At 42.4% G+C, this 15,981-nt stretch overlaps 1 protein-coding gene across 2 annotated transcripts in view; it reads left to right on the forward strand.

The window, feature by feature from the left end:
* The window catches only part of LOC135448849 (protein FAM124A-like), a 79,435-nt gene that overhangs the window by 12,405 nt on the left and 51,049 nt on the right, over window positions 1-15,981 (forward strand). For both annotated transcript variants that reach the window (XM_064715155.1, XM_064715163.1), the window contains exon 3: window positions 14,522-15,261. In XM_064715155.1, the coding sequence (XP_064571225.1) occupies window positions 14,522-15,261 (740 nt within the window). The remainder of the gene's footprint in view (window positions 1-14,521; window positions 15,262-15,981) is intronic.

The raw sequence follows: 15,981 nt of genomic DNA on the forward strand, positions 1-15,981 counted from the left end.
TTTTTTCTCATTCACACATTCTGGCTGAAGTGTGGGGAGGGTTATTTTCCATCTCCCGTGGTCTTCACTGAAGGGCTTTAATTGATTTAAACAAGAGCTGCATGAGACAGCATTCGTAATGTCTGACTCCTGAGCTGATGTGACTAGCAAGGAACTCGCTGCTTTCCCTCCATCTGCTCACTCTGTGTGTGTGTGTGTGTCTGAGAAAGAGAGAATTTAGTGCAGCTTTTTCCTAAATTCTGTTGTTTAAATAGATTTCTGGATTCTCACTGTTGGGCATAGTTTTTGAAATGATTGGGAGGCAAAATCCAGGCAATCAGCTTCTCAGTGCTAGTGAAAGCATATTGGATTTGCCTGATTGCACCAGATGTGTGTCACACCACCCTCTCAGCTCTCAGTTTCAGATGATGGCTTGGGGAATATGCTGCCAACTTCTTCCTCTTTTTGGGTGGTGACTCATACTTACTTGATTAATGGAGGCAGATTAGTTCAAAGACAAGGTGCAAGTAGAATATTTCTCATTTTAAAACTAGGTTTGAATCCCTTAAAAACTTTGCATGGCTGCTGCGCATTTTACAAATAAAGGCAGCAAATTCCAATTGTAAGCCTTGGTTTTTATTAACTGAAGTATTTCTGAGGGGGATGAAGCTGTTGTTACGTGGCAGCTACAGTGTGTCCTGTTATCTCTGGTCTGCTCAGTGTCTTGCTGGCCACTGCTGTGCTGTGTATGTGGCCATTGCAGCTGTGTTTCAACACCAGTAATTTGTCAGTGCAAGGAGGTATTATCATTCCAGCAAAGACACACAAGTTCAGGGGACAGAAAAGTCTCCTTCTTTCTCTTTTCTGCCTCCAAGGCAAATTATAGTGACACAGCTTCACAAGTAGCAGTATTTATCTTTGCCTTTTGAGAGGTTTGTGTGGTTGGCTTGGTCAGACACTGCAACAGTAACAGAAGCAGTTACATAAAAGAATTTTGGTAAAATAAAAATACTTTCATGTCAGAGGCTGGTAGTGGATATATAATGCATTTTGAAGAAAGAATGTTGGAGAAGAGAGATTGAAAAAGAAAAGGTGATTTGGACCTTTTAATTTCTTTGAGGAAAAGATTCAATAAGTGATATCATTCACAATACAAAAAGCAGTCTAGTCAATGATGCTGTTAGGCCCTAGTGCAGCACAAAGTAAGCTGTTGTAAATTATGAAGGAAAGAATCTTCATTACCTGCAGCTGCTTCACCTGAAGCTCCTGTTCTAATGGAGTTTTTCTAAACCAGAAGGATTACAAGAAGGTTAATTTGGTTTTACAGGGGTCCTATTTGTTAGTACCAGCAAGGCTCCAATTTCAGCATTTAACAAATGAATATTCTTTTCACTTTCTGGATTAACTCCACTGGACAATGGTTTTCCACAGACATGCCAAGAAAAGGCTAAGAAAGACTTAGCAGGTGGATCAACTACAGCTTCTATCACAGCAGCTGAGCAGACTGCAGGACTTTGCACCAATGCAAAGTTGTACAGGAATTCCAGACCCCCCAGGTCGGAAGTAAAACCTCATTGGCTGCTAAATGGCAGTGGCAGGATCATTCTGTGTCTATTTCTAGTACTTTTTTTCCCTGAGCACAAGGCAGCAGCAGCTATTGTGGTCAGTGCACTGCTCCAGCAGTTCAAAGCCCTGCCTTGTGCATTGGTTGGACCTTGGGTTTTAGGCAGCCTCTCACTTCTTTTGGTCTTTGCCCTTGTGTCCCAGCTTCAGACAACCAAAAAATGCTTTTTGCTGGCAGCATTCATCTAATGCTTGTGGTTTTGTACAGCAGGTAATTTGGGGAAGAGTACCAAAGTTTGCAGAGCCTGTGTATTTCAGCAAGAAAAGGCAGCGGGTGCCTGCTGTGCTGTGGCTGTTGTCAGGGTGACTGTGTGCCACTTGGCCTTGTCTTATTGAGTTGGAAAAAAAGGTCACACATACCTGTCTGCAGAATGATGCATCTGGAGGTATTACAGCTTTCAAAGGTTCAGCAGTATGATTTCAGTAAAGAGGAATGACTTTTCTTTTTTTTTTTTTTTTTTACCTGAATGCCGGTGTATGTAGTTACTTTTTCCTTTGTTCTTTAGGAGGAAGAGTGCTTTGTCTTGTTGGGATATTTTGCCTACTGGTGTGCTCTTCATTAATCTAGGAAATGTATTAACCTTCATTTTCCTCGTATTATCAATTACCTTTTCAGTTGTGGTGTTCAGTTTCCATTAGGGATCCCTAATTACATATGAGAGAGAATTGTGCTAGGCACTTTACACCTACAGAAGGGACCTTTACATAATGCCAAGATATAAAGAACATTAGTGGCATATGGATACAGACAGAATCACAAAGAAATAATTAATTAGTGTTGGTCGGCACAATAAACAGTAGTCTCCATACATCATAATTTTAATTATCTTCAGATTGCTTTCAGCTATGTGTTTCAGAGATGATTTTCAGCTAGGGAGGTGGAGTTTTGATGGAGGATGCTTACTGCCTCTTCTGCTTAATTTTTGCATCGATGAAAATGGCTTTTCAGAAAGACCCAAACCAGAAATGGATGTTTTGAAACATGACTTTTGTCATTTGTACCATTCACAAAGGATGGGAGGAAATGGCCTCAAATTACACCAGTGGAAGTTTATATTAGATATTAGGAAAAATTTATTCACTGAAAATGTGGTCAGGCATTGGAGCAGGCTGCCCAGAGAGAAATGGTGGGGTCACCATCCCTGGAATGGTGTGGATGTGGCACTTGAGGATGTGGTTTAGTGGTGAGCAGGGCAGTACTGTGTTAGTGATTGGATTCAATGATCTTAGAGGTATTTTCCAAACTTAATGATTCTATGATTTGAAGTATTCCACACCTAGTCAGCCTTGGAGCCAATATAAGTAGGTTGTCTTAGAAATAATCGTGGAAGTGAATGAATTTTTTTCTTTTTCTTTAGCCATTTTTAGCCTGACAGTCAGGTAACTGGTAAATTAAATATAAAAATGGCCCTATGGGATAAGATGCAAGTTTCTGGAAGAGTTTAGAGCATTTGAAATTGTAGAACCCAGCAGTATGCTGTAGTTCAGGTTGTGCTTCTCAGTGAGGTAAAGAGCTTGTCACTCACCTGCTCTGCAGTTGGAAAGCTGGTAATTCACCTTCCCCTGCTCCCCTGCCTTTCCTTCAGCAGCTAGGAAACAATCAAGTCCTTGTAGGGTGTTCATATTCTTTTGTGGTAAACCTGGGAGCTGGGGTATTAAAATTTTTACTTCCATGTTTCACATACCCATGTTCCTAGCCCATGGAATTTCACCCCCTTTCTGGTTCTAGAAATTGAACACAAGAAGTTTTGTTTTGGCAGGTATAAAATATGTGGGTTACTGCACATGTTTCTTTTTAATAAATGCTCTGTTTGATATTCTGTTCCTCCACTGGTATAAATTCAGATTATTGTTTGGGGATTTGGTCATGGTTTGGTCAACATTTTGTCAGTGTCATCTGCATCAGCTGCCCAGGCTTGTGACCCTGTGGGAAGCCCTCACTACAGGAGGCTCCTGCCAGGCCCTGCAGAGCCCTGAAGAGCAGAGCCCACACTGGAGCAGATTTGCTGGCAGGGCTGGTGACCCATGGGGGGCCCGTGCTGGAGCCCATCCCTGAAAGCCTGCGCTCCAAAAGAGGAACTCATGCTGCAGCACTTTGGGAAGAATGGCAGCCTGTGGGAAGGACTCACTCATGTTGGAGATGTTCATGGAGGACTCTCTCCCATGGAGGGACTCCACCCTGGGGCAGGGGAAGGACTCCTCTCCCCGAGAAGGAGCAGCAGCAGAAACGATGCAATGGACTGTAACCCCCATTTCCCATCCCTCTGTGCCACTGCAGGGAAGGAGGTGCAGAGTTGGGAAAAAATTTAATACCAGGAAGGAGGGAGGGGTGGAGGAAGGCGTTTTTAAGATTTTTTTACTTCCTATTATCCTACTTTGATTCTGATTTGTAATAAATTCAATTAATTTCCCAAAATCAAATCTGTTTTGCTCATGACAGTAAGTGATGATTGATCTCCCCTGTCCTTAACTCATGACTTTTTCATTAAATTTTCTCTGCCCTGCCCAGCAGAAGAGGAGAGCGATGGTGTGGTTTTGGTGGGCACCTGGTGTCCAGCCAGGGCCAACCCACCACGAGATGCCTTGTAACAAAAACACAGGGAGAAATGGCTTCCTGTTACTTGTGCATCATTTCAAAATCTATCTTCAATGAACTGTTAAACGTGATGAAAATTAACCAGCAGCAGGAAGGGGAGTGGGTCTGATTTTGGCATTGAAAAATCTGACACAAAGCTTGAATTTCATAATACAGTTGCCAGCTTTAAGTTAGGTTAGTTCTAGCTGATTCTGACCTAGGCATTGCTGGACTGGGTATCTTCTAAGTCTGTTTCTCCAAACAACATAATTTAATGAGTGTAAGGATATAATTATATTCTTTTATTGCCATACAAAGATACACTGTATTATATTGTTTCTTATTTCCATAGAGAACAGAGATGCTTTTACAATGGCTGGCAATAAACTGTATTAAATACTATTATAAAAACAATTTACAACAGGCTTGCCAGCATCATACTGCATTTCCAGAAGGTGTTATTATAAAACAAAGACTAATTAAAGTATGAGGAGAAATGCAAGAGGAAATTGGACCCAAATCATGTAAAGCCTTAGCCTGCAGCATCTGTCAGTGTTGCAAATTCAGGTGTTTTATGTAGTAATGAAATCTGAAGTGTCAGCTCCTGTGGAAAATAAAGCTGTAGAAAATATGATACATCTTCTGCATATCTTGTCTGGCTCATGTTATGATGCCAGGGGTAAAATGCAATGCTGATTCCCACTGTGGCAGAGGGAAGAGGGAAAATGGTACGTGCACTGGTACGTGCAACCTAGCAGTCTTTGGCTGTGCAAACCATTTGTGTAACTGCTTGTCATCAGATTCCACTGTGCTGAAGGACCAAATGCTTGCATCCAGGATAGGAGAGTGCAGTGCTGATTCACAGAGAATTCAGCTTGGAAGGCACCTCTAGAGATGAGGCACAGCCGTGTGGAAGGACATGCACAGAAGAATGCACAACTTGAAATCAAACCTAGATTTGATTTTTGCATTCCAAGTGGCATTGACCACAAACATAGCATTGCCCTTGTTAAGACTGAGGTTCCTGTTCAAGTTTGTCTGTCTTGGAGTAACCTGTGTATCTCTGGTTTTTGTAAAATTCAGTTTCACTCTTTGGGATCATTTAGCATGCACCAAGATGTGTGTTCCATGGCTTAATTACTTTCTACTGGCTTGGTGCTAGATTGGGATTTCTGTATCAAGGATGTGCACGTTATCCTAAACAATTACTGCACCAGAATTATCAAAACATTGTTTGCAGTTGCTTTGTATACTCTTTTCTGACCACATCCAGAGAGGCTGGGGTTTTTTTTTCTTGTCATACAGATACAGCAGATGAAAACTGGACTAGTTTAGTGGACTAGAATAATGTGTATGGATGACAATGTAAATTTTTCCACCTCCTTTTTTTAAGGCCACACAGTCATAATCAAAAACATGTTACCAAATACATCCTCATTTATAATAATCCAAGCATATTTCAGAAGCATAGGAAATCTTTGGTAGACACTGAGCTATCGAGTGCCATACAGTTGTAGTAAAATATTACAGGAAATATGTCAGAGAAAGTTAAATTGGATTATTTGGTGATGTGGGTTAAATTTCCCCCTGTGGAAGTGTTACTGCTGCTGTCCCAGAAAACCACAAGGAGCTAGGCAGTCATTTAGTGGGTGTTTTAACCCTGAGAAATGGGTTGCAGGAAAGATCTTGGCACTCTAAGTTCAGCTGGTACAGTGATAATAATGATCTGGAAATTGTTGCTATGTCTGTCTGAATTGTTAAAGCCCAAAGAGGGAAGCTAAAAAAATAAATCTGTCCCATGGCAACTCCTGACTCAGAGGCACTAGTTGGGGGAGAACAGGAAAAGCCATCTGAGTCACAGAGTCAAATAACAAAACACTTGTGGAGGCTGGAGCTATTAAGGCAGTTTCTACTGAATGTTGCCAATGCCAACAGTCAGTTTCCTCATGGCCACAGCACATTATCGTGGGGTACTTTCTTTCATCTGAACTTTTAAAAATAAATAAATACCATTTGTTTATGCACACTCAGTGGAAACCAGGGCATTTGGTAATAGTGCATGCCACATTCTAGAGCAGTAAATATGCTCTGTCTGCCTTGTTTTAGTTGGTACAAAATTTGTTGATTTGTAGTTTGGGGGAAAAAAATAATTGTACCTTTGGTTTGTAAAATGTTCATGAAATGCTTACCAGGTGACTCCTGGCTGCCATCACAGGGGACCAGGATGGAGCACGGACAGCGAAGCATGCTTTCCATTCTGGCTTCCCTTTTCCATCAGCTGGTAGGGGGTAGATATTTTCAGCCACACGCTGCTGTCAGCTGAAAGGATTATGAGATTCAAACTAGTTTTCCACCCCTGCCAAGTCCAAATGGGTCCTTTGCTATAATGCTGATATTGTTCATTGTCTACAGAGACACAAACGTGGCAATGCTCGGCCATGCCCCAGGGTTTGATCCCAAGTTGTCTTTGGTTGTGGCTTCAGTGCAGATGTTTTGTTGTGACTTCTGCCTCCTCTCTGGCTGGCTTTCCCTGCCCCATCTTTGTGATACCAGGAAGATTTGTGCAAAAAGAGAGACTGTTTAAAAAGGTCTGTCTGAAATCTAACATTTTTAGCCAAGCTAGTTTTCTGACTGCCACCAGAAGACACAATCCTTATTATTCCTGAAGTCTGAGAGTTTCTTTTCAGTCAGTTCAGCAAGCTCTCTCAACTTGCATCTAGATCTGACACATGGGAAGCACTGGAAACACTTAGCTGAGAATAGTAGGGGGAAGAGTGCCAAGAGTAAAGTCTTAAATTGTCTTAAGCCCATCATAAAATCACACTTTCAGTTAACTAAAGTACATTGTGTGTGGTATGGACCTCATTGTTGGACTGAATTTGTTAGCTACTCAAGTGTGCAGTGTTTCTTGGGGTTTTTTTGAAAGCAGTGTTCTTTCTGCCCTATTATAAAAAACACATTTTTGACAATCTCAGCTTTTCACAGGAGTGGAATTTTAAGAAAACACAATGCCTATAATCAGAGGACTTTGGAAATTATGGTGTTGGATGCAGTTTTTTACAGCTTTTGATTTACTAGTGGTTGCTGATGGGAGTTTTATTATGTAGTAATTTATTTACATAGTAATTTAATTACACACACAACTTGTAATTGAATTACACATTGCAGCTCTCTACAGAATCTGGTATTTATACCAAATACCAGTGTCTGGGTTCTTGCCAAGAACTGTGATCCTTATCTGTGGTTGAGAAGAGTATTGAAGACTTCAGGGCTCTCCAGAGGATAAGTAGATGATAAGGCTGTTGGGTTTTTAAATTGAAATTCTGATTATTTCTAACAATATAACATAATGTTCAAGCAGCACATTTTGAGGGAGAACACCAGGCAGCCAAAATAAAAAGCTTAGGGAGAAGCCTAGAGCATTGGCAGAAAAATCATTATCTTACAGGGTGTTTGTAAGGAATTGCCAAGCAGTTTGCTTGCTTGTAACCATGGTGTGAAAGCACCCACTGTAGGTTCCTAAGTTTGTTTGCATGAGGATCTCATGCACTTTCTTCTCAGAGCTGGGAGTCCTTTTTTACATTGTGTGCTTAATATACAATGAGCATAGCCTCTGCTTTGACATGCCTCCAGGCTCCATAAAGCCTGGGTGGAATACACACACCCAGCAAAAAGTGTCAGGGACACGTGATTACACATCTAGAAACACAATATGGCATTCTCATCCTTTCTTTTTAGCCTGTTTCTGAAGGGAAACATAATGTGAACTGGTGCCATCTTTCTTAACAGACTTCTAACTTCCCACAGGTTTCATTGGAACTGAATGGAATACACTGGGACAAGAGGGAGAAAAAGTACTAATAGCAGTTCAAGTTTCCCCTTTTCCTAACCTGCAGCTGGATGGTCAGCCCACAGGAAACACACACATCCTTCTATACCAAGCATGAGCTGTTCCTTACCTGCCAGCTAGCGAGGGGATAGCTGAGAAATCTGCAGCACTGTAAATGAAGAGATGAGGGAAGTGGGGGCTGAGAAAATATCTGTGACCTAAGGAATGACTCTGACTCTTTGCCTTGGCATGGACAGTCAGAGCCTTACTAAAGGAGTCAAAGAAGTTTTGGAGGATGTCATGGAAGACGTGATAATCATGTAGCTCAAGAGCTTTTCTTCCATAACATTTAACCACAAAACCACTTCTCATTTGTGGATGAGGTGTATGGCAAGATAATGTGATAGAATAAGATAAGGCACCCAAGATGGAAGTGTGTACGGTGGAGAGCGATGGGCCTTATCTGAGGCTTGACTCTGCTTCTCACCTTGGGCTACAAAAGGAGCCTAGGACAGCCACCCATGTGCTGGAGGGACATCCATCAGGTCCATAACCTTCCATGGGAGGACTCTGTGCCACAAAAGTTGTGATTCCTGTGAAGGAGATGAGGGTCATATGGCTTTGAAGAGGGCTTAGATGGCACCAGAGGCCATCTGACTGCAAATGGAAGAGGGGGTGCCAGGTATTGTTGCATTATCAGCTTAAGAAATGTAGCTATGCAAGTAAGGTGAAGGGTGCTAGATGGGCCCTTTCAGCAGCCTCTTAAATTGATCATGAAAAGTTACCCCTAGGCAGGTCAGGAGAAGATATCTGGTGAGGGAGGGATGAAAATTCACTGGTACTGGAGCACAGTGAGTAGTTTTAGAAGACATTTTACCATCTAACAGCAAAGGTACCACTTGTTTAGATCTGCCATTGCCTTTGCTTGGTCATGCAGGGGCTCTGTGGGCATTAAGTGTTGGCTGTTGGCAAGATTCATTCCCTCAGGACTGGCTGCAGTGCTGTACTCTAAGGGTAATAATGACTCCTTGTAAGGCTGTTCATATTAATGTACCAGAGAAGGCTTTTTATTTTCATCAGAGAAATAATGAGCCTAATTTTGAGCTTTTTTTTTACTCAGGATTTTTTTGTAATTGTTTTTCAGCTACTGGAGGAGCAGATTGACCATTTTGCTGTGCTTGTCTATGTGCTGGTCTTCTGTGCATTGTCTGTGCTCTCTTAGCATGGATGGAGGAGTAGAACATTCATTGTAGAACATCCAACTGCAGTTCCTCAGGAAAATGAGGCTCTGAGGGGAGTGTGAAAGAGGTTCTCCTCTTGGCACAGTGCTGGGCAGAATATCCCCCTTCTTCTTGCTTCTGAACATCCTTCCTGGGTCTGAGGTGGTGTGCAAAGCAGGGCATGCTGAGAACACATCATCCAGCAGCCCTGCATTTGTCAGATGCTATTAAACAGCAGGGAAAGGGAATGGAGGAGCTGGTGAATCTGTCACATCCTGCTTGTTCTAAAGATTATTGATGGTGCATAATTCATCAAAGCATGACCGACCTAGGGGTGGGTTCTGCTGCCAGACGTGTCCTGTTACTGCTTCTGTTGCAGCTGCCCGTAAAACAGCGCTCCTTGTTTGTGAAAGCAGCCTCTGACTTTGTGCCTGCCCATGAGCCTTTCAATTAGTACACCTAAAAGGATCACTCTTGCCTTGGACTCAGATAAAATGTGAAGGTCCTGTTCACTGAGAAATGCTACAGTTTTGACATTTCCTTGTGTTTTGCAATGTGATTGAAGTAGGGAGGTACTGATACTTTCTGTGCAACAGCAATCCTGGGAAATTTTAATTGGAAATATTATAGTGCCTTTTTATTCTGACATTATTTATACAGTATTTGGGATTATTTTACATTCCCACAGTTGAAATATTTTGATTGATTAACAGTGAAAAAATATGCTGTTTTGTAATGTTTGGTTTTGAATTATTTCATTACTTCCTAATAGCAGTAATTTCTTGATAATGAAGTACTGCTTGATGGGAGTTGCAGTTCAGAAGCTTGGCAAATTCACTCTGAACCGCTCCTGTTGCCTGATTTACATCTCTGGTACTGCATCATGCAGTTTGGTCAAATGGAATTTGAAGTCTTACTGCCTGATGTAGCAATAGAGGAATCTGGTCTGTATGGCATAAGACAGGTTGAGGTGTTGATTCTCATGAAGCAGTGTGCTGCAGAGGAAAAAATGGAAGTTTGTGTTTTAGTGTTCTGATTCTCAATGCAGTATTGCTGGTCAGGAAAAAAAAAAAGAAAAAAGAAAAAAAGTTTTTTTTCAAGTATTTTTAGGTTGGATATTTCCTCTGTGTTTCCTGGATAGAAGATTGAAAATATACGTGGCTAGAAAATTGAAATTATCTGCCACAGTTTGGAAATGCTCTTTCACATGCACAAGCTAGGACCAGGAGCCAGTCTGCCTAAAATCTCACTTCATTTTAAATTCAATTCTATCTATGAAACTTACCAGCTTTTCTTGGCCCTGTAGGTAACTCTTCATTAAATAATTCCTGGTAAGTCTGAGAGGTTTTTAGATTCACTCTTTGTTTCACCAGGACAGGGTGAGGAGAGACATTTCAGGGAGCCAGGTATTATATCCTTCCTAAGGTCTGCTATGGGATGAGTTTAGTCCACTGGAGAAGCCTGGAAAATCAGATCTCATCAAGACTGCTGGAGGTGGTGACTTCTCCTGAAATAAAACAGTAGTTGGAACACTGCCATGAGAAGGAATGGGGCTTTGTTCAGGGCACCTCCAGAGGGAAAACAACCTGGGTATGTCACAGTGTAAAAGAGGGACCAGACTGCCAGGTCATGGCCAGAGTTTTGCTTGAGCAAGGTGTGCAAGAGACCTAGGGCCAAAAAGGCAAATGAAAAAAGGAGACTTCTCTAACCTAGGATTATGCAGGTGGTGTGGAAGAAAAGGGACATTTTGCCCATGGTGTGGGTTAATGTTCAATGCATACATACTGTAGGGAGAAGGAGCATTAGATTCAGTTCTCCATATCTGCAGATGAGTCTGGCTGCTTCCCAGCTGCTGGGGTTGCTCTCCTGACCTTACACCCACTTGTGCCTGCCTTGGGTCAGGAACCCTGCCTTCCCAGCCAGCAAGTGATACCTGAGTCCTTATGGCACCTCTCAAGGGTGGTGGCTGCTCCTCCAGCCACTGAACACGTCGTTTCCCACTTCACCCATGGGTATTTGTGTCACTACATCATAGAATCATAGTTATTGAAGTTGGAAAAGACCTCTGAGATCATCAAGTCCAGCCATTAACCCAGCACTGTCAAATCCACCTGTCCTGTTTGTCCCCAAGCCTGGGCACCTTCAGTTTCAGAGAAGTCACCAAAAGGAGGTAGTTGGCACAGGCAGACTTGACAGGACCCACTGCTTTCATTCAGATTGTCTTACTGATGAAAATGTCCTGGTTTCTGGGCAGGAAGAGCCACAGGGCTGGACAAGCATTCTGCTTTGCAGGACTTTCTTTTATCTCAGCCCAGCAATACCACATCAGCAACAAAATAAAAATAACATGTACAGAAGGACACGTACCATCATAAAATATCAGGGCCACCTTCCACGCCCAGCCTTAAGAGGTCAAGTGTAACAGCTCCACAGCATTTGGGCTGACTGGCTGCTTTAGCCTCTCATGGGTGGTTAACAGTACCTAGCAGAGGAGTAGAAAGTTTAGAATTGTAAAATACTCTTTCAATCCTAGTAGTAATTACCTCTTAGCAAAGTTAGTGCTTTGCCAACTCAAAGAGACCTAATCCCCTTCTGTCATAGGAAGAGAAAAAATGTAATAGCTGTGAGAACTGTGAAGCTTATTTTCAAATAGATGCCTCAGCATTTTGATATTTTCTGTGGGATTAACTGGTAACACAGGAAGGCTAATACATATGCAGAGCTTTCATTAGCTTCTGTAACAATTTGCCCTGGGGCAAATTGAACTGTGTCATGAGAAATGGTGTTGTTTCCCCTCCTTCTTTGTCAGATGAAGGAAAAAGACTTGTTAGCAACATAGAAACAATTTGCAACTTGTTGTCATTTCAGGGAAGGTTTGTCCTTGCCTCATATTTCTGCTTAAGTTTCTCTTTTTCTTACCCAAACAGAAAGGGCTGCCATTTTAGAGGCACAGAAGCCACATAATGAAACATGTTAAAGCATCTGTGCTAACATAAAATAGGACTAAAGCTCCTTCTGTACTGATCTGTTGCACTCACATAGTTGCTGCTAGCTCAAAAAGAAGAGATGATTTGCTCTGCTCTGTGTAACTCTGGCTCCTAAGGATGGCTTTGTGCTGTGCCTCTGAGGCTGCTTCTGCGAGCATCTGGTGCTGATGGGCACAGGCAACGATGGCTGCAGAATACTAATGCTGCCACTGGCTCCCACAAGGCTCCACTTCTGAAAAATGCTTCAGCCATTCAGTGTCCATGCACCATGCTGAGCAACAGGAGGCTAGAAAAGCTGTGCTCAGGGATTTTTTTATTTTTTTTTTAATGCAGAGCAAGAAGCTGACAGAAATGATGGCTCTGTGCTTCACATTGTTGTGCCCAGGCTTCTTTCAGAGCTGCAGTCATTTATATGCATAAATATCAAGCCTGTCACTTGTTGCAGGCTTTGATAGCATTTGTGTAACAAAGGAATCAGAGAGAGAAAAAAACTGAACATCTTCTATTCCAGCCTTAGAAAATGAATGGCTGTGTCTTTATCAGGTTTCAGGTTTTATTAGATCGCTGTCCTCTGCAATTTGTTTTCCTTCCTGTTCTGCTGTCCAATGTAGAGGATCACGAGAGGACTTCCCCCCAATGCCCTTTTGTCTTTCTCCCACGCTGTGACTCCCCACAGGGGGTATCTCTAAGAATTACCTACCAGTAATGATTGCCACAGCAAAGCCTCTTGCCACATACTGACCCCGTTTTTCTTTTTGCTTCCATTTTTTTTCTTCCATTAGCTGTCTGACAAAGTCACTCCACATCACCCATTTCATGCAGGGATACGAAATCTCTGCTGTAATTGTATTTTTTGATTACTTACTTGGTTTTTCTTTATCTCCCCTAGGCAAGATGTACGCTTTCTATTTGCTCTGCATGCCATATCTTTCTGCAGTTCTAAATTGAGGCCGACATTGTATTTACCAGTCATCCCTCTCTGCAAAGCTGTGCAGTTGCATCTAAATTTTCTCTGGGTCTTGCAGCTATTCTATATTGAAAGACAACTAAAATACACTGCTCGCACAAAGCTGCTTTTCCATTAAAGCAATTGGTGAAGTATCACAAGAATGTTGTTCTAATGCCAGGAGGGAGGAGGGAGAGGTTTGTACTGATTGCTAATAGGAGGGGGAATAGCCTTTGAGACAATCCCCTTATTAAATGTGGTCTGCACAATGAAAAGCTTGGGAAGCCTTTCCAAGGCTCCTCACATTTAGGCTTTGTGCCCAAGCTCAGGGTCTCAGACATGGAGGTGGTTTCAGAATACCACACAAGGGGAACCGTTTCAGCAAAAATATCAAGGTTACTTGATTAATTTATTAAAGTGCCTCGGATCACCATGCCTCTTTATTGGCATGTAACTCCAGCAGAAAAAGTAACAATTTCTCCCTAGCCCTTGAACCAGCCATTGCTCTGCTGGGCTCTCAAAGTTCCAGGCACAAACAAGAGATAGAGCCCCTCTGAACATTGCCAAGGTTAATTAGAGGTTTCTTTTTTCCCCTGAGTAAGTGTAACTTTTTTGTTCCTCCTCCCTTTACAAGTCTTCCCTAATCTTAAGAAAACCTTGAAGCAGTAGTATTACAGTCTGAAGATATAAACAGTGCAGGATTTGTAGGGACAAGTACTATATTATCCTAAAGAAGGACCTATATGCCTGAAGGCTTGTCTGCCTTTTTTTTTTTCACCAGCTGTATCAGTTGGTCTAATAAAAGATATTACCTTTCCCTACAGTCGTTGCCTTACTTACTAGAATAGTTGCCTCCAGGACATGAAACATTTAACTGTGTGTAAAACTCCAGTGTCAGGGTGATAGAGCTCAATGGTGTGATTTCCATGTCCTGAGCCAGCTGGCAAAACTGACAGTAAGGTGGGATGAACACTTTCCACCCTTATCATTCTGCACATCATTAATGTCCCTTACACCCCCACTCTACACCAGTGTTTTTGTCTTTCCTACCTCTCAACTGTATGGAACAGGTCTTTTCCAACAAATAAATGCACGTTGACTAGCATCTTTTGGATGCTGTCTCGGAGAAACAGCAGCTCTTATGGTATGCTTGATGAAACTTTTCTATGCCTCCTGATTATTTTCCTGGTTGCTATATCACTGCACTGTTGTTGTTGTTGTTTGCTACAAGTGAGATTCAGAGAGCTGGAGAAAAAGAAAAGCCTACTCTGGCTGAGTAGACTGTTTCTCCTTTAAGGGTCACCTAAGTGTTGTAACTTGGTTGCAAATATTAAAGGACTTCTTTTTCTTTTAACATTTCAGGTGAACTTTCTGTGGAAGGCATACAAGACCCATTCCTTGTTAGTGTCCATATTATCACAGACCCAGGTGAATCCAGGACTCTTCAGCAGGCCATTGATAAGCTTCTAGCCTGGATCCACCCAGACCTGCAGCTGTTTCGGGTCTCAGAAAGGCGAGTGCCCAGGAAGCGCAGGAAGCCGCTCAAGGCCGGCGTTGCTCAGCCAGCCCTCGCTGTCATCCTGTTCCTGCAGGAGGAGTACGGGGAAGAGCCCATCTTGCAGCTCCATGAGACTTTTCAGCGGCCACCTTGGCATTACCACCACACAGAGCTAATGCATGGGAAGTTCCTCCCTTACATGCCTTGCAGCCAAGACTTTTACACTCTGGCTCCAGAGACTCCTCTGTGGGCCATCCGCCCGGTGCACTACGGGAAGGAAATGATCCGCTTCACCATATACTGCAGGAATGAGAACTTTGTGGATATTTTGAAATTGTATGAGTTAATACTGAAAAGACCAATGTGTCAGAAAAAAGCAGACTTCTGTGTTTTTCCTGTCTATTCTAACTTGGAAATAGACATTCAGTTTTCTTTAAAAAAACTCCCAAAGGGACAAGTTCCAGTGAGGACAGAGTCAGCCGTGCTGGAGTTCAGAGTGAGAGATGTGGGGCAGCTTGTGCCTCTCTTGCCCAACCCTTGCAGCCCCATCAGCGAAGGCCGGTGGCAGACAGAAGACCACGATGGAAATAGGATCCTTTTGCAGGTAAACTCGGTATACAGGGAAATAGAAGCATATTTCTTGGTTTTGTGCAGGAAAGCTTATCCTGCACTGACAGTTGCCCTTTTGTTGGTTGGCTGGTTGGTTTTTTCACTTTATCCTTGGAGCAAGAGCCAGGACAGTACTGCTGAAAAAAGAATTTGAAACCCCTTGCTGTGTTGTGTAACTGATCACAAAAGCAGTGAATGATGTTAGCCAGATATCAGTCAACCTCAGTTTATGCTAAGAGTGATGTGAGATGAGATAGCAGTTTTAAAAAATGAGAGAGAAGGAATTATGAGCCCAAGTGGAGAAATCATAGCTGGTGAGTGTAGTTTTATAAGAGGTATGGGCACAGAACTGACAGGGAGTTTTAAAATAGCCCTCAGTTATGAGATTTTTATGGGAGACAAGCAGAAGTCCTAATGGTACTCATTATTTTCTGGCACCACTGAGTGACAAACTGCATCTCTCTTTTGCACAGTGATTATCAGGATGAAGAGAGAGGTGATGAAGGAAAAGAAATGCATTCTGAAGAGCAGCCTAAGCGAGACATTTCCACTGACTCTCTTTTTGAACAAACCTCAAGTGCTCATAACCAAATCCTGGGAGTTTTTTTGTCAGGACATCTGTAGGCACCATATCTAGGCAATATATCAGCATGCTCTGCTTCACCCCACCACATCCAAGGGAGATTAAAGATAAGCAGCAAACTCTTAACAGCTG

This window comes from Zonotrichia leucophrys, chromosome 1, assembly GCF_028769735.1.
Source record: "Zonotrichia leucophrys gambelii isolate GWCS_2022_RI chromosome 1, RI_Zleu_2.0, whole genome shotgun sequence".
Lineage (NCBI taxonomy): Eukaryota > Metazoa > Chordata > Aves > Passeriformes > Passerellidae > Zonotrichia > Zonotrichia leucophrys.